Consider the following 21,489-nt stretch of genomic DNA (forward strand, 5'->3'; position numbering starts at 1 on the left):
CTCTTGCTTTTCTTCCCCTAGTTCTAGTTACCTGGGATTCTCAAGCTGCTTATTGGGGCTACTTGGCCACATACAAGGTGAGATGTATTGAAGCACGTCTGCTTAGCATTTTCATGAGAGGAGGGAGAAAGGTGAGACAGGTCTGGGTCTTTTGGGGGAAATACAGATGTGGAGGGTTGGAGTCTCCAGCATGGACAAGATCCATAATGTTGAGAGCTCCAAGTCCCCTGATAGGTCAGCTCTGTACCCTCCTTCACTTTCAGATGGGTAAATGGCAGAGGCCTAGAAAGGACTCAAGGTCACACAGGCACCAGTAGCAGGGTAAGGACAGACCAGTTTCCATTTCTGTCTCCTTGATGTCCAGCTCAGAGCCTCAGGTACAGAGTAAATACTGAAGTAAATGCTTGTGGACCAAATGGAGGCGATCTGGTCTCTTGGTTCCTCAAGCAAGATGGACAGGCAAGGCTGGGCCAAACCCCTGACTGTCCACCCTCTTCCCCCCAAAGCGGAGAGCATGCTTCCAAGTTGGCCTTTTTCTGCAGCCACGTGGACAAGTGTCATAGAGACACCAGAGAATGTAGAAAAGGCAGGAAGAAGCGAAGTAGGTCAGCAGGCAAACTCTGAACAGGCAGCACTCAGGATTTCCCAGTTACCATTTCTCCAGCCAACCAGCAAACGCCTAGCTTTCTTAGAGGAAGCGGTACCAAGAGAAAGGTGGCCGAGAGGCACAAAGGTTTGCCAATTTCTTTCATAAAACATGTCAGGCTGATGGGACTCTAGCCATCAAGAAACTCACAGTCCAGGGTGTGAGGTAGATGTAATCACTTATACCTGTGAGGTCCTGTGAGGTGCACAGAAGAGAGGAGCCCCCACCAGCCCAAGGAGATCAGGGAGGGCTTTCTGGAAGGGGAATGCCGCGGTGAGGGGAGATGGACCAGGCACAAATGGCACAATGGGATTTCCAGGAAAGACTGCCACTAGTTTATCCCACCAAAACAAGTGGGGAGCTGGGATAGGCCGGCAAGCTAAGGAGTTTTTAAGGGGCAACAGAAGAACAAAGGAAAGGAGAAAAACAGAAGGCAAAGAAGATCGAGGGGACCGGGAAACCCAGAAGGGAGGGTGGAAGTAAGGGAAGCCCAGAGACAGACACAGCCCTGGGATTCTTCTTCCTGGACTTGAAGCCCCCCACTTAGCCCTCAGAAAGACTTGCTTCCAGAAAGGTTTGGATAGCAGAGTTTGTGCCATCACGCATCACTTTCTGATCTTTCTCCTTCTACCATACTCTTATTGAGCTAGGTATTGCAATTTCAGTTCATTTGAAAGTATTTATGGAGAACTCACTTAATGCCAGGCACCAGATGAGATAACACAGAAGGTATATACATCGTCCTTCAGTCACCACATTTTTTATTGATGTCCTGCTATAAGCCTGGTATTGTTCTAAAGGTTGACAACTGTGTGTGTGTGTGTGTGTGTGTGTGTGTGTGTGTGTGTGTGTGTATGTGTCTGTGTGTGTCTGTGATGGGGTGGGGTGCAGGCGGAGAGAGAAAGAAGTGCACACAGCATCAACACAGGGATCGGGGCCATCAGAGAATTACAAAGAAGACAGAGTGGGTGGCTAGTAGCTTCGTGACCTTGGACAAGATACTTCTGTGAGTTTCAGTTTCCTCATCTGGAAAAGGGGACTAATCCTATTTACTCACTGCAAGGATTAGTGGTAGTGTTCGTCAAGCCCCCTGGGCAGTCAGTGTCTGACCCCCAGGAGCTGCTTGATAGGACGTGGGCTATTCAGTGCTAAAACGGGGATGGTTGGTCCCCCCCTTCAGGTGACTGCCACTGTCTCCTAGACTTCACCAAGCTGTTCCACGCACATCTCCCTTCCTTTCTGGTCTCCACGCTGCTGCTAGCTGATTGCCGTCAAACACAACTCTTTGCATCTGCCCTGTTTCAAACCCTCTGAAGTCTACTGTGGTTCCTGGGAACGAGTTCGAACCCCAGAGCTTGGCTTCCAGAGCCCTTTCTACACTGGTTTCTGCCTTCCTTCAGAGTCCCGTTTCCCATTACTTTATACCCCAGTAGACACAGCTTCCTTCCCCTAATAGTAAGTGCCCCTTCCTCTACTGGGCCTTGGCCCCCGGTTATCTCTGACAGGCCTGCCTAACTTCTACTCTCGATCTCTCTACCCAGCTCTCCCCTCTCGGTTCCTAAGGTACATGATGCCTACTTTGGGGAGGGCACATATCAGGAGTGAGTTCGGAATGGTAGACACCACCTCAGCACCCAGTTTCTTTCTTTTCTTTTCTTTCTTTTTTAAAAATATTTTATTTATTTGAAGGTGAGAGAGAAAGCAAGAAGGAGAAGCCAAATGACACCCCACTGAGCAGGGAGCCCGACGTGGGGTTCGGTTCTGGGACCCTGAGATCATGACCAGAAGACAGACACTTAACCAACTGAGCCACCCAGACGCCCCTACACTCCTTTTCTACTGCAAGGCTTGGTAAGCTTTTGTTATATTTATTTTGAACAGTCAGTATATTCATGTGATTTAAAATTCAAAACGGACTGTAAGGAATTCAGTGAAAACTCTCCTTCCCACTCCAGGCCTCTAAGCACCCCCACAATTTTCTCCTTCTAGGGATCTTTCATGTGCACACAGAAAATAAGGTAATTTGCTTTGTTAAATGCATACAGGAACAAACAGGGAAAACCTGGAACCGATACGAATGCTCACAATCTGGAGAGAAGTAAGCTCTTATATAGCAACAGTATAGAAAAATCTGCCACCATTCAAAGTCATTAAAATTAGGGGTGCTTGGGTGGCGCAGTTGGGTAAGTGAGCATCCGACTCTTGGTTTTGGCTGCGGCCCGGGTTATGGTCTTCTGGATTCTGGGATCCAGCCCTCAGGCCCTGCGCTTAGTGCCCCGCTGATGGGAGATTCTCTCCCTCTTGGCCCCTCCTCACCCCCACCCGTACTCCCACCCCACCCCACCGCTCACTCTCTCTAAAATAAATACATGAAATCTTTTAAAAATGTCATTAAAATTATTGTAAGGTAGACTCTATAGTATAAGATATGCTACGCTGTAAAAGCAGACTTCTCCATTGAATGCCCTTGGTAAAAATGTGGTCTCTTCAGTGACAGGATGAAAGGATGCCTGAGAGAGAATTGATTGCTGCTTTAAGGTGAAGAGATTCTGTCTTTTATGTAAAGCTGTTTGAATATGAAAAGAGAGAGGCTGGATTGTTGTGAATCTGCTTGATGAAGGAGCGTGATTCAAGATGGGCCTCATTCACTCAGTAATTCATTCCACAAACACTGAATGTTTGCTTTGTCAGGAGGAAAGAGCCAGAAACAATGTGGAGCTTCTCTGGATAAGCACTAAGCGGTCTCTGGGGACCTAAGCAGCTCTGAGGGAATAAGAGGGATGGGGAGTGCCATGAGTTCATTTCAAGGCTGTTGAATTTGAGTTATGTTCGTTCCCCAAGAGGAGCTGTGTAGTGGATGGTAGGATCTAGGTCTGGGAGCTGAGCAGAAAGGTCAAGGACCCGCACTAGCCTTTGGGGAAGCGGGGAGGTGGGTGGAGCTCACCCAGGGAGGAGGCGGACAGGTAAAAGAAGACAGGTTACATAAAGCTGGTGAGAGGTTATTCTGAAAATCTCTCAATGTCTCTGAGCAAGGGCCAAGGGTACCCAGATAGCGGAGGTGGCATCGGCTGCTGAGTGTGCAAAGGGTTCAGAGCCCAGGCAGAAAACATTCCTCTCAGCACTTGGCCTCCAAACCTCCTGCGTTCAAGGTCTGGGTCTGGTTTTAGTTGTCTAGGAAGGTCTTGGACTTTGACGGGGGCTTCGACTGGCTTAAAAATATGTAGGGGTCTCCAAGCAAGAGGCTGGGGTAGAGGTTTAGAAGATTAAAGATCTGGGGCGCCTGGGTGCCTCAGTCAGTGAAGTGTCCAACTCTTGATATCGTCTCAGGTCATGATCTTGGGGTCCTGAGATCAAGCCCCGTGTTGGCCTCCATGCTGAACCTGGAGCCCGCTGGAGATACTCTCTCCCTCTCCTTCTGCCTCTCGCCCCCTCTCAAATAAATCTTTAAATTGAAAAAAGGAAAAAAAACCAGATTAATGATCAGCTAGGACTGGAAGGGGACAGCAGGTGGGCCTAGCATTGGGAGCAGAAGTGTTGCCATGTGCAGGTTGAGGAATGTGGGGGCCTTGGGAAGGGGAGGTTTCTGAGTGGGGGTTCCCCTCTAGAGAGTAGGTCTTTGATGTGCCCCAGGAGGGCCTGTTGGGCAAAACTGATGGAATTGTTGCCCAAAACTTAGAGAGGGGTTGATGGTGCACCTGCGTGGCTCAGCGGGTTAAGTGTCTATCTTCGGTACAGGTCAGAATCCCAGGGTCCTGTGATCGAGTCCCGTGTCAGGCTCCCTGCATAGCGGAGAGCCTGCTTCTCTGCCCCTCTGCCTACTTGTGCTCTCTCTCTCTCTCTCTGTGTGTGTGTGTGTGTGTGTGTGTCAAATAAATAAATAAATAAATAAAATCTTTAAAAAGAGAAATACTTTGTTAAAACAACAACAACAACAACTTAAGAGAAGGGGGGGGAGGTTATTCCCAGAGCAGCATGCCACCAAGGTGTTGCTGCCCACCTTCCTAGGTCCCCCATGCTTTGTGCTTGCTTTGTGCTTCCCAGGGAGGCGTTTCGGTGGACTGGAGGGCCTTTGGAGTTTCGGGGGACTGGAGAGCCTTTGGAGTCCCATTGACCTGGAACCCAGGCCTAGATGTACCACTGAAGGCTGAGTAATCTTTGGGAAATCACTTCTTTGAGCCTCAATTTCCTCATTTCTAAATCGGGGTGTTCATGATGTCTTCTTTGGGCTGTAGCTGTGAGTATTAGAAAGAATGTACATCTTCTAGTACATAGCATAGCCGCCATTATTTCTATTCGCGATGCCACATAGGAACAGGTTAGCCTCAGGGATTGTGGAGTTGGACTCTCTTCAAGGGATTTGTTGCCGGTTGGGACAAGGAGCTGAAATCTAAGACTTTGCTCACCATCCTATCACGTACATTTGGCAAAAGGCTCCCTGTGAGCAGATAACTGTGAAAACCCGTTCTCCGTTTCCACTGCGCATAAGCATTCTCCCCCTTTGGGGCCATTTCGGCACATAAAGAAAAGCATTTCACAAACCTTCTTGCTGGTGGTGATATATGGACAATAGATTGAGAAAGCATTAGAGAGGCAGGGGTTAAAAGACAATTGTGAAATGCTGGATTTAAACAAAACAAAACAAAACAAAACAAAACAAAACAAAACAAAACACTTCCCCTCCTCTGTCCCCACCTCCCTTACCAGCACCCTGGGGTTCTTATTGCTCACTCTTGTGCCATGTTTTCTAACCGTACAAAGCCTGTTCACACATTTGATTTCATCTGCGCCTCCCTTAGGCCTGTGAGGTAAGTAGGGCAGAGGCTGCCTGCGTCAGGAAGGGGCAAAGGGAACAACAGAGATAGGATTAGAACCCACATCTCCTGGTCTTGGCATATGAGTGAGCTGTGCCAGGTTAAGCCGCGAATGCGTTAAAAACAAACAGTGAGGGGACGCCTGGGTGGCTCAGTTGGTTAAGAGACTGCCTTCAGCCCAGGTCATGATCCCAGCGTCCTGGAGTCCCACGTGGGGCTCCTTGCTCAGCGGGGAGCCTGCTTCTCCCTCTGCCTCTGCCTGCCTCTCTGTCTGCCTGTGCTCACTCTCTCTGACAAATAAATAAATAAAATCTTAAAAAAAAAAAAAAAAACAACCAGTGAGGAAATGATGCGCAGGCGTCCGCAGGCGTCAGGCGCATGGGGGAGCTGTTTGGGCTCGAAGAACAATGGGAACAAATACCATCTTGCCCTAAAGCATCCCACAGAGATGGGCGGCTGTGTGTCTTTTGTGTGAGAGGGAAGCTGGAGGTTCGGAGGAAGCAGGCAAAGACTGTGGAGCTGGGGCGGGGTGCATACAGAGAGGTGGATTTAGTTCCAAAAGTCTCCCCCTGTGCGGGTTGTTTGAAAGAAGAGGAGTGACCTGGGTGACCAGGTTGGCCTGGGGTCACTCTGCTCCGGAGCCGGGCTCAGGACTCTTTGACACCAACCTCTTGGGCTTGAGATCGGCTCTTTGAGTCCCCTGCCCTGTCTTTCTCACAAGGACCTCGGGAGGAACCGGAGTGGAAGGGACAGATCGCTGCAGATCGAACCTGAAAAGACAGTGCTCAGCATTCACCTTTTGAGACTCGATGTGGCCTCCACGGGAGCGCTATTGAGGGCAAACATTTTGGCGACACTGATGGGTTTGACCCTTTGGCTTACAAACTGTGTGGCTGAGCCACTTTTCCCCCCTCCCTGAGCCCGTTTCCTTCTACGTAAAGTGATAAGATCTCATCTCCAGTGTGACAGGTGGTTAGGATGAAATAAGCAGCATTTGTGAAGAAAAGTGTTCGGTAGACTAAGAAGCAATATTATGATGTGGGGCACTCACCTCCGGGAGTCTGCCAAACCCAGCTCTCTCTAGGACCCAGAGAGACCCAGCCACGGTGGGAGTAGAGAAGGTGGTTCTTTTTTCAGGCTGACTGTGCCTTGGAGGAAAATGGAGGAAGATGGGCTTGCTCACCGCCTCTGTCTTCCTATCCCCCAGCCGAGGGGGGAAATGGCGGGGGAGCTGGCATAACCTTTTCTGTGGTGAGTCAGCCAAGAAGGAATTTCTAGAGCCCGATGATGTATAAGTGGTGGTTCGGTTTGGGAGTTTTAAAGCTGCTCCCTCCCTCTTCAGCAGCTTTGACACACACAAGAGCACACAGGGAAGAGAATGGAAAATGGACCGAAGCCCAGCTTACTAGTGTGAATTTGAGGAAATCAGCTTCCTGGGGCCTGTTTTCTCTTCTGTGAAGTGGAGACGGTGCTACCTGTTTTCGCAGGGTCATTGCGTTGGGTGCCCTGCACCTGTCCCTTTCTTTGCCCTTCCTCGAGGAGCAGGTCCAAGAAATCCTATCACCCAAAGTCACACAGCTTGCAATTTGTAGAAGCCAGGATTCAAACCCACCTCCTCCGGGTTACCTCTTAGGTATCAGAATGTGTGAGGGGGCTTTATGGAGCTGGATCTTCTGGAAGGCCCATCTATAAATAGATTCGGACCAAGGGGGCAACCCCAACCTGGCCCATTTTGAGAATGAACTCAGGATGGAGTATCAAGGGCAGGAAATAGGCCATCCCTACAGGAAACCTGGCAGTAATTGGAAGAGAGCTAAAAATGAACGTTTGCTTCCCAAATCCTTGAGGGAACTTCATCTGTGCTCTAACAGTTTCAGGAACTTTATGTTTTGAGGGTGAGGGGAGTCCCTTATTAAACAGTGTATGAATAGAGGACTGGTGGTCTTCTGCCCTCTCTCACTAAACTCCACCTCCTCTTACTCATCACCTGACAGCCCTCCACTCTACCACCCCCTTAACAAGAGGGACTTGAGTCTCCTGTTCAAACCTAAGCTAGACTGCAGAGGCTAGAATAGGAAGACTGAGTCATCTTCCTCTTAGAATCTAAGGGGCGCCTGGGTGGCTCAGCAGGATGGGCATCTGCCTTCGGCTCAGGTCATATCTTGGGGTCCTGGGATCAAGCCCTGCAACAGGGAGTCTGCTTGTCCCTCTTCCGCTGCCCCTCCCCACTGCTTGCACGCTCTCTTAAAATCATAAAATAACCAAAACCTAAATGTGCCTAAGCCTCATGGAACAAAAAAGCACGTTTTCTACACAGATCACATTTCAACACATGGATGCTTCTTTAGCATATCAACCCAAGAGCTGAGGACTTGTACCACAGGAAGCAGGCACTCTTCCATGTCCACTGTGCCATCCTCCTCTCTCCACACCCAGTTACAGGCGTGGCTGCAAGCCCCTTATCAACCAGCAAAATGACCACCATGGCCCATCTCCCACTGCAGACTGTGCTGGGTATAGGCACAGTACAGGCAAGCAGGGCCAGGATGGTCCTCTGACAGCCCACCTGGGAGCTGGGCTACAGCCAGAGCTGCTCTTCACCCTAAGGGTTATGGCCAATTGTTCAGTGAGAGTCAAGGTCCCAGCCCCTGCTGCACACACAAGGACAATGTTATCAGTTTCTCTCCTTTCTCCTGGCTGAGGCCCTCTAGTTAGAGAGGACCTCCATTCATGTTGTGGTTCATTTATGGCTCAAATTCCTGAAAACAGTGCTGTGTGGCAGGGGAAGTTCTGGCTTTCACACCCATTGTAAAGCAGAGTGTTGGGTCCTTGTACTCATTCCTAGGGCAGGAAGGAGGAAGCAAGCGCCGGCTCCTCTGGGCAGCTCTGATGCTGGAAAATTCACTGCCTACACCAAAGGGAGATGCTCAGGCTCTCTCCATAAGCTCCGGGGGGGGGGGGCCCACAGCTGCCCACCCCCCCCAAAAAAGCACCTGATACCCAAATTTCTGCACAGGCTCATGTAACATAGGGGACTTTTATTATTACTATTTTTAATGGAATTCATACAGCTATTGATTATACAGAGCCACTTCGTAGTACCTTTTTCTTTCCACTTCAGAAACTGAATACACCATGATGAGGAGGAGAATGCTAAAACAAGATTGCTGGCTCATCACGTAGGGTACAGATACACACTTAATGTTTGACACTTTATTTTGCCTTTGTTGTACACAGCTGAAGCAGGAGCCTGGGGAGGGGAAGATGTGACCCCTGGAGTCCCGTCTTGGTCTTGTTGTGGGAGGGCTAACCCATGTTCTGTCGGTTGCCATAGCCCCTAGGATGGGTGTCCTTCCAGTCATCCCACTCCCGAGCTCTGTGGAGAGCTTGTTCATCCTCCTCATCCTCCTCCTTTTGTTCCTGATCTTCCTGTTGCTGAATACTTCTTTTGAGCTCTGCTGCAGTGGAAAAAACAAGAAAGCAGGGGTGAGAAACTGAGGGAACGTCAGGGGCCTCGGCACGCAGCAGCATAAAATGAGAACAAGGAAGGCAGCTGCCTGCCTACCCCGGGGCCAGTGGAGTCATGAAGAATACTTAGATTATTTAATATATGACCTGTTAAATAATAGCTAAGAAACGATGCTCTGAGTGATCTTCACAAGAAGACCAAAACCTAAAAAGTTGAATTCGCAGAATGAATTCTATTTTGGGAACGATCTCTTGCCAAAAAGGCCAAATAGCGCTGCCCCCATCCTGCCCCCAACATACACACACAACAAAACACACCAATGGCCCAACAGAACCCCAGCAAACCAAAGACTCAAGTAAAAAATATTCAATGATTTAACGATTTGTGGTATGTCAGGAAGGAGGGACTGAGGGTGACTTTCCTCCTCCATCCAGTTCCTTTATTACAGCTGTATTTTCTGAGCATGTGTGTATTTGTGTGTGTCAAACTGTAAATCACCAGGCAGCTGAACCTACTGGAAAAGAGTATCTGTGCTCTTTGACACTTGTTTGGAACAGGGTCTAAAGTCCAAATGGCACTTGCTGTGCAGCATACACCCCAAAAGAAATTAAACCAACTGCCACCCCCCTCATTTGCATTAAGTGTGTTTTCCCTTTGTGACATAAAGGAGCATTTCCTGGCTACCCTGAGTTTGCCCATAAGAGTCTCATTACTATGATAAAAAATCAAACACATGGGGATCTGATCCCTTCCCACAGCTTACAAGCTTTGTGTTCCAAAACAAACAAGCAAACAAACAAAAACAATTCTTATTGTAAAATAAAAGATACTGGAAACCACACAAAAATATACAGAATATAATTTTTTAAAGTTTTTTTAAAAAAAGATTTTATTTATTTATTTGACAGAGATCACGAGCAGGCAGAGAGGCAGGCAGAGAGAGAGGGGGAAGCAGGCTCCCTGCCGAGCAGAGAGCCCAACATGGCGCTCGATCCCAGGACCCTGGGACCATGACCTGAGGAGCTGAAGGCAAAGGCTTTAACCCACTGAGCCACCCAGGCACCCCTGCGCCAACTTTTATAGTAGTAACTTCCTGCTGAAGTTTACTACAGCTTTATGACCCAAGTGTGTGTCCCTAGATGCCAACAATGTCCGTTTGTACCTTTTTTAACTCAAGAATTTTTTAGTACAGACTTGTGAAACCATAACCAATGAAAAACAATTTCCAGGACCCCCAAAAGCTCCCTTGTGCTCCGTACAGTTGATTCCCATTCCTTGCCTCCCCCTAGCCCCTGGCTGCCAGCAGGCTACCTTCTATTTCTTATACACATGCCTATTCTAGAGATTAACAGGAGTATTAATGGAATCAAACAATATATGGTCTTTGCATCTGACATCTTTAACTGATCAGGATGTTTTTAAGGTTAGTCTTGCTCATTTACAAATATTTTGATATCTTCTTAATCTACAGGCTCCAACCCTATCCCTTTCTTTCCTTGCAAGTTATTTTATTGAAGAAGCTGGAGCATTTGACGGTAGTTTCCCCAAATCTGGATCTTGTGACTGCACAGTCATGCTGCAGTCCAAAGGGGTCTTCTGTATTTCTGCAGCCTGGCAAGTGGATACAGAGGCCTGATCTGACTCAGGGTCAGTCCCTTCCGCATGACTCTCGCGGGGGCCTCATTCCCTCATCAGGTGGTGCGTAGCATCTGTGTCTCGTGTGTTGTGATGTCAGCGGCTGCTGATGCTTGATGCCAGGATTCACTGATTTTCTGGGGTTTCAAAATGTCCATACTCCTAATTTTCACATTTCTTTTTTTATTAACTAGAATGCTTTTCCAAAGAGCGGCTTCCCCTCATCTGCTACTATGTAGTTACTCGGGGGCGGGGGGGGGGGGCAAGATCTTGATTCTTTCACTTTATTTACCACTTGAAAGGTAATCAGTGGGTTCCTTATCCTCTGAAACTGAAGAGCTTTTGTTTTTTAAATATAATTAGGACTTATGGGTTTGATGGGTTTTAACCAACTACAGTGATTTCCAAAAAAAATACGTTTAAAATAACTTTTAAATTTTAGAATAGTTTTAAATTTATAGAAAAATTGAGAAGTTAGTGTGGAGTTCCTAGCTATACCCGGCTTTTCCTATTATTAGCATCTTAGACTACTTTTTCGCTCAAGTTTTACCCAATGTCCTTTTTGGTTCCAGGCTCCCATCCAGAGTGGGACACTCCAGTCCTTGGTCTCTTTAGTCTCCTCTTGTCTGGGACAATTTCTCGGACATTCCTTATTTTTGAGGACCTGGGCAGTCTGGATGAGTACTCACCAGGTATTCTGCAGAATGTTCCTCAATTTAGGGCTGCTTGATGTTTTTCTCAGACCTGGGGTTATGGGCTTTGGAAGAGAGTATCATAGAGGCTGGAGTGCCCTTCTCATCACATCAAATCAAGGCAACACACCATCAACATCATTTCTCACTGCTGATGTTAACCTAGATCATTGGACTAGGGCAGTGTTTGTTAAGGTTCGCAGCTGTGAAGTTAACTCTTCCCCCCTCCTCCCACACTGTTGTCTTTGGAAGCAAGTCACTAAACAGCCCACGCTTAAGGGGTGAGGAATTATGCTGCACGTCCTTAGAACGGGAATATATACACAAATAATTTAGAATGTTTCTGTAGGCGAGCTTTGTCTCTTCTCCATTTATTTTTGATCATTTATTTCTTTCAGTACAGACCCATGGAGATTTATCTGACTTAAAATTTTTTTTAAGATTTTAATTAATTGTTTGACAGAGAGAGACATAGTGAGAAAGGGAACACAAGAAGAGGAAGAGGAAGAGGGAGAAGCAGGCTTCCTGCCTAGCAGGGAGCCTGACATGGGGCTCCATCCCAGGATCCTGGGATCATGACCTGAGCCAAAGGCAGACACTTAAGATTCAGCCACCCAGGCTCCCCTGAGTTTTTGTATTGTAATCCGATACTGCTATTTTCCTGCTCAAATTCTTCCAGTTTGGGCCAGCAAGAGCTCTTTCAGCTAGCCTGTATCCCATTAACAGACTTAGGGTGTTTGTTTTGGTTTTGGTTTTTAGTGCTTCTCTGTTTTCAAGTACTGAAAGATGCTTTGGGCTCATCTTGTATATTCTCTGCCCCAGCCTAGAAGCAGCCATTTCCTTAAGGGGCCCTGGTTTTTTCTTTCTTTCTTTCTTTCTTTCTTTCTTCTTCTTCTTCTTCTTTTTTTTTTTTTTTTTAAACTAGAGAGCCCAGATGTGGGCTCTGAAAGTGCTCCTTGCTACTGACAATTAACCCTTTTTGAAGCCAAACTGTCTCTGGCCAGTGGAAACATTTTCAAATTGACTTCTGAGTCCTACTGCTATGACCCTAGTTACCTTCGAAAATGTCTTCCCTGTCTTTTTAACAAGATGTTTCCAGCTCATCACGTCTATTTCCTGCCCCAGACTTAGAACTAGCTATTTCTCTAAGACATCCTGGTTTCTTGTAGTGGGAATGGTATTTCAAGACTGAAAGCTGTGTGTGTGTGTGTGTGTGTGTGTGTGTGTACTTTTCAATACAATTTCTCATGAGTTCCTATTCAGCACTACAGGTTTGTTTTATTTCTAACTTACATTTTTTTTTCATCTGTATTTGTCCACATGAAAAGTCTTACTTCTCAGAGACAGAGGATAGAATGAGAATAGCTCCTAACTGCTCATTTACATCACATTACACACAGTGTTGGAATAAAAGTAACATTTCCACCAATATGAATACTGAGAACAGTTTTTTTCTTGCACATGCTTTCCCCAATTGTCCATTTTTAAAAACACTGTTTTACTGTATCTACATTACCTGAGCACTGAGCAGATAAACATTACACTCTGCTCTCTTTTTTAACCCCTTCATTTAGTCTTAGTTCTACAAGTGACTAGTAGACCACCACCAGCCCTTAGATGATATCTTCCTTATTATTTTGGTTGTCTAAAGCTCATTCTCTAGCAAATTCCTTAGGAGGGGATCATGGGAACAGTATTTCCTGAGCTCCTCTAGGTTGATATAGGTCTGCATCCTTTATACTCAATGGTCAGTTTTACCAGGGATCATGTCCTTGGCTCACATGCTCCACCTTGGGTATCTTAACTACATGTTACTCTGCTTTCTTCTGCCATAAAGCATTGGTGGCACAAAAGTTGGAGGGTGATCTAGTTTTCTTTCCTTTATAAATCAACTGCTGTTTTTGCTGAAATGTCTGAGGCATTTTTTCTTCTTTAAAGTCTAGTAATTTTATGACAATGTGTCTTGTGGTTGGTCTCAGGTACGTGGTGTGCTTTATCAGAGTAAGTATTTTTTTCCTTTTTTTTTTTTTAGGTTCCAGGAAAGTTTCCTTAACATTTGTTTTTAGCATTTACTCTTTTATCTTGGTTTGGTCCTGCTTTTCTTCTGTAGATAATCCCATCACCCAAAAGTCAAATCCTCTTTGCTATCTTTAATACTTGCCACTTTTTCTTCATTTGTGTTTATCTCTGCTCCTTTTTTATTTAAAACATTTTCCCGTTTACCTTAGCCAGGCATTTTCTGTAATGTTTACCCATTCTTGTTTTCTTCTGGTTTGGCTTTTACTTCTGATATGATTCTTCTTTCTCCCACATTGCCACCACTTTTCTGTGTTTTATGAATCCTGCTTTATACTCTTCTTCGTCCCTGTCTTAGTCTTAATGCCTGCCAACTAATTTTTAACAGTGTATATTTATAGCAGTGAACACATTAACTTTGTTCAATTTTTAAAAACAGTATGTATTTTTGATTTGTTGTTTTTTGAGTGTGTCTTTCTGGAATGCTTTTGATTCTCCCCTCCCCTTTTATAATAATTTTGTGTGGGATACAACCTTGATAATTGTGTTCACAGCCTTATTGAGACATATTTCATGTACCATAAAATTCACCCATTTCGAGTGTACAGTTCAGTGGTTTTAGTATTTTCAGAGCTGTGCAACCAGTAGCACCATCTGTTGTTCATTCTTACGTGTAATAAGTTCTCTGGAACTTTTAGAAAGTATGGTTCGGGGCGGCTCTTCTGACTTCACAGAGGCTCCCCTTCTGCTGTTTCTATGCCTGTTAAAGAAATGTGATGACTCGCTTCACTGGAGTTCTTGGCTCTGGTCCTCTTGCCCGCTTTTACCTGATCCTTACCTTTCCTCCTTCTTTATGGTCCCTATTCTATTCAACGTCCATTCCATCCTCAGCAGTTTCTCCTCAAGTGTGGGACCCTGTTCCTGGAAGCAAGATCTGGTGGGTCCTTTTTAAGAGTTCATTACAGACTGGACTTGCTCCGTCCTTTTTGACTCTGACCACAAGTCCCTTGTACTCACCCAGTGTTTACTGGAGGGTAAAACCCCTCCTGTTTCAACTGCTGTCCTTATGCTGGAGTGCCACACTGTGGAGGGAATGCCTGTTTGCTGTTTTGGAATTCTGCTGTCAGGTCTCTCAGGTGGGTCTGTCAATGCTTTCTGCTTTCTCCTACACCGGATACCAATCACTTGTTGATCTTGTGGTTATGAGGGACCTGCCTTTATCTGTTTTTATTTTGAAGTTCATGGGGATACGTTGTCACCTACTTTGTTGAAAATGCTGCCCATGAAGGGCACCTGGATAGCTCAGTCAGTTAAATATCTGCCTTCAGCTCAGGTTCCAACCTTGGAGTCTGGGGATCAAACCCCACATTGTGCTCCCTGCTCAGCAGGGCGTCTGCTGGTCCCTCTCCCTCTGCCCCTCCCCCTGCTTGTGTTTTCTCTCTCTCTCAAATAAATAAATAAAATCTTTAAAAAAAACTCATGCTGCCCATGAGTTTCTTTTTGTGTTATTACTGAAATATACATGTAGACATATATACACAACTGTAGTGTGGCTCAGTGAAGTTCCACACCTGAACACATCTATGTCATCAGTACTCAGATCAGATGCAAAGCACTAACTCCACAGAGGTCCCCCTCAGGTCCAACGCCATTCATGATCCCCCACTAAGGGTGAACACTATACTGGCCTTTAACCAGCCTATACAAGTTTCAGCTGTTTGTGCACTTCATATGAATGGACTCACACAGTCTATATTCTTGTGTCCGGCTTTTCTCACTCACAATCACATCTGCAAAATTCTGCTGTATTTGCCACTGATTGCTCAAGAACTAGAGGGAGTTTAAGCTTATTGCTAAATAGTATTTTATTATGTGAACACACCCAGATTTCTTTATCAATTCTACTAAGTCTGGGCATTTGAGTAGCATCCAGCTTGGGGTATTACAAATAATGCTGCTCTTCTTGTTTTCTCCAACTTCTTCAGCTAGAAGCTTAGGTAATCAACTTACCGTTTCTCTTTTTTCCTAACACAAGTACTGAAAATTACACATTTCCCTGTCAGCATGGCTTTAATCGCATGCCACAAACTGTAATGTATTTCCATTGTCAATCAGTTAGAAAGATTTTCTCATCATTTTTGTGATTTCTTTTTTGCCCCATGAGTTGTTTAGAAGTATGCTGCTTAAATTAAATATTTTGAAGACTTCCTAGGTATGTTGTTACTGATTGCTAATTCCACTGTGGTCAGAGAACATAGTGTGATTTCAATCTCTGTGTCAGTGTGATTTCAATCTCTGAAACTTATAGAGACTGTTTTGATGGTCCAGAATAGCGCCACTTTTGGTGAATGTGCCATGAGCATTGGAGAGAGGTGTATTTTGTGGTTGTCGGATATATTGTTCTATACATGTGGAACAGGTTAAGGTGGCTGCTAGTGTTGTCCAGATCATCTATGTCCTTCCTGATCTTTTGTCTAGTAATTCTTTCAATTAGTGAAAGAGAAGTATGACACTCTCCAACTATGACTGTGGATTTGTCTGTTTCATCATTTCAGTCTGTCAATTTTTAATTCATATAATTTAAAAAAGCTTATTAGCCATGAACATGTTTTTCACTGTTAGTCTTCCAGATAAATTGCTCCTTTTATTGGTATGAAATACTCTTGTAACACCTTCTGTCTTGAAGTCTACCTTATCTGACGTTAGTATGCCTACTATAGCTCTCTTATGCTTACTGTCAGTCTGGTAGATCCTTTTTCATCTTTTCACTTTCAACCAAGCTGTGCCTTTGTAATTAAAATGCATCTCTTGTAGACAGCATGCAGCTGAGCCTGAAATCAATCTCTGATTTCTAATTCGGAGGTTTATTCCATTTACATTTAGGATAATTACTGATATGACTGGAGTGGGATCTGCCATTCCGCTATTGGTTTTCTGTTCGCCTCATCTGTTTTTTGATTTTTTTTTTTTTTTTTGCCTCTCTATTCATTCTTGCTTGCTTGCTTCTTTTTTCCTCTACTGACTTTATAGCTTTATCTCTTTGCCTTATTTTTTTAAATTGACTTTACTTTTTAGAGTAGTTTTAGGTTAACAGTAAAACTGAATGGAAAATACACATTGTTGCCATATACTCCCTGCTCCCATAGAGGCATAGCTTTCTCCACTATCAACATCCTGTACCAGAGTGGTATATTTGTTACAATCAATGGACCCACAATGAACGGAAATAGTGGATACGTGTCATTATATACACTTTTCCAAACTCATAGAATATACACCACCTAGAAAGAACCCTATTGTAAACTGTGGACTTTGGACAATACTGTTTGCCTGAAATCAATCTTTGATTTCAAATTCAGAGGTTTATTCCATTTACATTTAGGATAATTACTGATATGACTGGAGTGGGATCTGCCATTCTGCTACTGGTTTTCTGTTCGACTCATCTGTTGTTTTTTTTTGCCTCTCTATTCATTCTTGCTTTTCTTCTTTTTCTTCTTTGGATACTGTTCTAGTGTCTAGATGTACCCCTCTTTATCCATTCAATCTACTGAGGACATCTTGGTTTGCTCTAAGTTTTGGCAATTACGAATGAAGCTGCCATAATCACGTGTGTAGGTTTTTGTGTGGACCTCAGTTTTCAACTCATCTGGGTACACATCAAGGAGTAGGATTGCTGGATCATACAGTAAAAGTATGTTTAGTATTGTAAGAAACTGTCTTCCAAAGTGGCTGTACCACGTGGCATCGCGATTGGCAGTGAATTGGTGTCCCTCTAGTTCCATATCCATACCAGCATTTGGTGTTGTCAGTGTTTGGGATTTTGGCCATTCTTAGATGGGTCTAGTGGTATCATTGTTGTTTTAATTTGCAATTCCCTAATGGTATGTGACGTTGAGCTTCTTTTCATATGCTTCTTTGCCCTCTGGAGTTTTCTTTGGTAAGGTATCTATTTAGGTCTTCTGCCTATTTTTTAACTGGGGGGTGTGTCTGTTCCCCGATTATTGAGTTTTAAGAATTCTTTATATGTTTTAGATAAGAGTCTTTTATCAGATGTGTCTTTGGTAAATATTTTCTGCCAGTCTGTGGCTTGTCTTCTTATCATCTTGATGCATTATTTCTTAAAAAGATTTTATTTACTTATGGGGGGGGGTGTGAGCAGGGGAAGCAGCAGAGGGAGAGGGAGCAGGCCAAGCAGAAGGCATGAGCCCGACACAGGCCTTCATCTCATGACCCTGAAATCATGACCTGAGCTGAAATAAAGAGTTGGATGTTCAACCGACTGAGCCACCCAGGCGCCCCTTGAAGATTATTTTTTAAGTGGTTGCTCTAGGTAATACAATATTCCTTCCTAACTTTCCAGTCTACTTAGAGCTAATGTTGAACCATGTGGGAGGTAGCCTCAAAGACGGAGCCCACCTATCTCAGCCTCCTGGTATTCATGCTTTTATGGAGTCCTCTCCCATACTATGTGACTAACAGAATATGGCATAAGTCATGCTGTGTCACTTCCAATGTTAGGTTATAAACGATACGGGGGCTTCTATCCTGATCATTCTCACTCAGATCACTCTGGGTGAAGGGAAGCTCCTAGCTGTGAGCAACCCCATGGGGGGACCCACAAGGGGAAGTCTCCTGCCAACAGCCACATGAATGAGCCAATGAGCTGGAAGCAGATCCTCCAGCCTCAGTCAAGCTCTCAGAATACTGCTGCCCCAGCTGACAGCTTGATTGCAACCTTAGGAGATCCTAAGCCAGAATCACCCAGTGAAGTTGATCCTAGATTCCTCAACTTCAGAAAATATGTGACAATAATGTTTATTAATAATTTTAAGTTGTTGACATTGTTGAGTAATTTGTTACACAGCAATAGATGTACCACTTGACATAAAATGAAAGAATCTAACAAAAAATGGTTCCATCTAGTCCATCATTGTTGCTATGGCTGTCATATGTAGTACATCTACATATAGTATAATCCCCACTGGACAATAATATAATTTTTCCCTAAAGAAGCCATATGTAGTTCATTCCCTTCAGCCCAAGGAGCTTCCTTCAGAGTTTCTCATAACGCCAGTTTCCTGGTGAAGAATTCCTTTAGCTTTATCTGAAAATGTCTTAATTATGCCTTCATTTTTTTGGATATTTTCAATGTCTATAAGTCTGGGACGACAGGTCCCTCCACCCCCAAAACTTACGAGATGTAGTTCCACTGTCTCTGGCTCCCACTGTTTCTAATGGGAACTCAGAAACAACTTGCATCATTGTTTTTCTAAGTGTAACGTGTACTTTACCCCTTGATGCTTTCAAGAGTTTCTCTTTTTCTTTGATTTCAGCAGTCTGACTATGACGTGCCTATGTGTGGTTTTCTTTGTAATTTAACTTGCCTGGGGCTTGATTAGGTTTCTGAATTTGTAAATTTGTGTTTCACTGATTTAGGGAACATTTCAGCCATTTTTTCTTCAATTTTTTTTTCTGGCCCCTTCTCGCTCACTCTCTCCTTTCCTACTGGTATTTCAACTGCACATACGATTGAACTTCTTACCTTATTCCACAGGTCACAGAGGCTCTGCTTCACTTTTTTCCAATTTTTTGTTCTTCAGACTGCCCAACTGGTACTGATCTATCTTTGAGTTAAATGACACTGTCTTTTGTCACTGAGAAGTTGCTATTAAGCTCATCTAATAGGTTTCCAAATGAGTTACTGTACTTTACAGTTTCAGAATTTCTTGTGCATAGTTCCTACTTTGCTGCTGTTTCTTTTTCCTTGTTTCTTTTTGTGAGCATGTTTATTTTCAGTTATTACCCACCAATAAGGCAAAGTAAGGCTCAAGGTTTTAGCTTCTGATTCAAAGTGAACTAGGACGCAAATTTACATCCATCAGACACAACTGACGGTCACAACTTTTTAAAGTTCAGGCTATCTTGAAAGCTTGCAACATACCAGATATTCCTGGATTCTTTAGTGACAGGGTGTCGGCAATGGCTGACACTAAGTAGAACTTGTGAAGTGTTTTAAAACAGGAGGTGTTTTCTAATTATTGCTAAAGATTAAGAGATTTATAAACACACTGCATGTCCAGAAATAAGTCAAGATATCTGAAAGTCTACCCACAATGTCTGAGGAATGTGTATGTTATAATTTCAAGAGGGGTCAGTGGTCCACATGGGCTAAAATAATACTTGCCTCGGGGTAGCAGATATGTTTGTAAATATAAAATTATATTAGATATTATCTGATAAGATTTTTCATTCTTTACAAGCACATTTTCCCCTCTGCCCTTGGTCATGCAAATTGCTGCTTTAAAGTCCTTATCTGCTAATTTCAACATCTGCATCATCTAGGATTGGTCTCCACTGACTGCCTTTTCTCTTGAGTATAAGTCACATTTTCCTTCCTCAATACATAGTGGTTTAGGATTACACCCCAGACCCTGTGAATGGTATGTTGTAGAGACTCTGAATTAATTCTGTTTCGTTCCTTTAAAGAGTACTGATTTTTCATTTTAGCAGGAAGTTAATTTGTCTAGAACCAAAAATTCTAAATTCTCTTACCTCTGCATCGGGCAGCAGCTGAATCCTCCCATCAGTTATCTCAGCCCTATCTAGGAAGCTTACCCGGGCATGCACAGCTTAGGTGTCAGCCTGAGACTTAGGCGAGATGCATGTAGAGAATCAGGGCTCCTCCTCTGTGGTCCTCTCCTTTATGGGATATCGTCTCATTTCTCTCATTTCTTAACCAGTAAGACTGTACCTTCCTATCCAAGTTTCACCTACCCCCATGTCACCATAACTGCAGACTGCCAATGGGTGAGAAGCTGTAAAAAACAGGAAAGCCTTCCAAATGACCACTCTTCTCTTCTCTGTGCTATAGTGGAAACAGCCCTGGAATTATGAATTTTAGGACCCAAATTCAAATCCTACTCTGGCCACTTTCTAGCTACGCTGACTTTGTGTAGTCAATTCTCAGACACCATTTCCTCATCCTAATATGGGGATAAGAGCACCTGCCTCACAGGGTTGTTAGGAGGATCAAATGAGATAATATACAAGATAAGGGAACAGAGGCTCAGAGGGGCTAGGTGATGTCCTATCTATTAAGCGGCAGGAATAATAGGTTACCCCAGGTCTGTCCAAGCTTTTTCTAATACATCATATTGCTTTCATCTTTACAATGGCCACCCTCTCCACCTTTCCCATCCAAAGATGCATATAAGTATGTACCATGACCTAATTATCAAGCTGGGCACCAAGAATACCGTTAAGTCAAAGACCCTGCCCTCAGGAAATTCCAACTACACCTTCTCCTTTCTTCTAAGTGTTGACTGCCCTCCGCCTGTGTCTGCTCTTGGGCATTCTCTAGCTCCTCTGGGTGGTTGTTTTAACTTCTTCAGTTCGTAGTTGTTGTCTGTGGGAGGGACTGGCCTCAATACAACCTACTCCGCCATTACCAGAAGTGGAACTGCCATCCATGGCACTTTTGCTTTTGCTATCTAGCTGCTTAGTCTGTTTTTAATGCCAGGACATCTGAAAGGATTCCAAAATCATGCAGCCACTGCTCCCAACCTCCCAGAATCACCTGCTACTTATCTCCATAATAGATAAAACAAAAAATACTGCTTAGCATCTTTGTCCAGATTACTTCTGCTCCTAAAGGGCAACAACACTTGGTCTGAATTTAATTGCTAGGGAGCAAGGAACCAAAAGTGTAACTACTTTCTTCCTACCCCGTCTTACCTGGTGGTGTCTTGGCTATGCCCTGATCTGGTAATGCTCCATATTTCCGATGCTGATCGTACCAGTCATTCACCGTCATAGATGCCAGACTTGGATAACCAGCTCCAAATACTCTGCAAGAATCACATTACATTTAGAAAACCAAACAGAAACAGCACTATTCAAAAGCCTCTTTAGTGACAAAACCTGTGTCTGTTTCATCCTTGCTCCCCTGCCCAGCTATCTTCTGAGGAGCTGTGTAAACTCCTGTGAAGATATGTAAAAACGGACATCTAGGAAGGTGCCTTAAAGGGCTTTCATGAGAAGATAAATAGCTCAGGATCATCACCCAGAAAACAATCCCAGGGGCTACTGTCCCACAAAGTGGCAATGACAATGTGGAAGGGGTATTTATAGTTGGTGGGTCTAAAAGGTACACAGAGGAAGGAGACTTTCCTGCCACCATGTGGAAAAGCCTCTCCGGAACTCAGAATTAAATCCTTC

At 44.4% G+C, this 21,489-nt stretch overlaps 1 protein-coding gene across 1 annotated transcript in view; it reads right to left on the reverse strand.

Moving 5' to 3' along the window:
• Positions 1–8,545: 8,545 nt before the first annotated feature.
• IGBP1 (immunoglobulin binding protein 1) overlaps positions 8,546–21,489 on the reverse strand; it is a 29,273-nt gene continuing 16,329 nt past the window's right edge. Inside the window, exons 5-6 of the mRNA XM_059385506.1 lie at positions 21,007–21,119; positions 8,546–8,915 (exon numbers count right to left, since the gene is read on the reverse strand). Coding sequence (XP_059241489.1) covers positions 8,764–8,915; positions 21,007–21,119 — 265 coding nt within the window. The 3' untranslated portion in view covers positions 8,546–8,763. The remainder of the gene's footprint in view (positions 8,916–21,006; positions 21,120–21,489) is intronic.

The sequence above is a fragment of the Mustela nigripes genome, chromosome X (genome assembly GCF_022355385.1).
Source record: "Mustela nigripes isolate SB6536 chromosome X, MUSNIG.SB6536, whole genome shotgun sequence".
In the NCBI taxonomy this organism is placed as follows: domain Eukaryota; kingdom Metazoa; phylum Chordata; class Mammalia; order Carnivora; family Mustelidae; genus Mustela; species Mustela nigripes.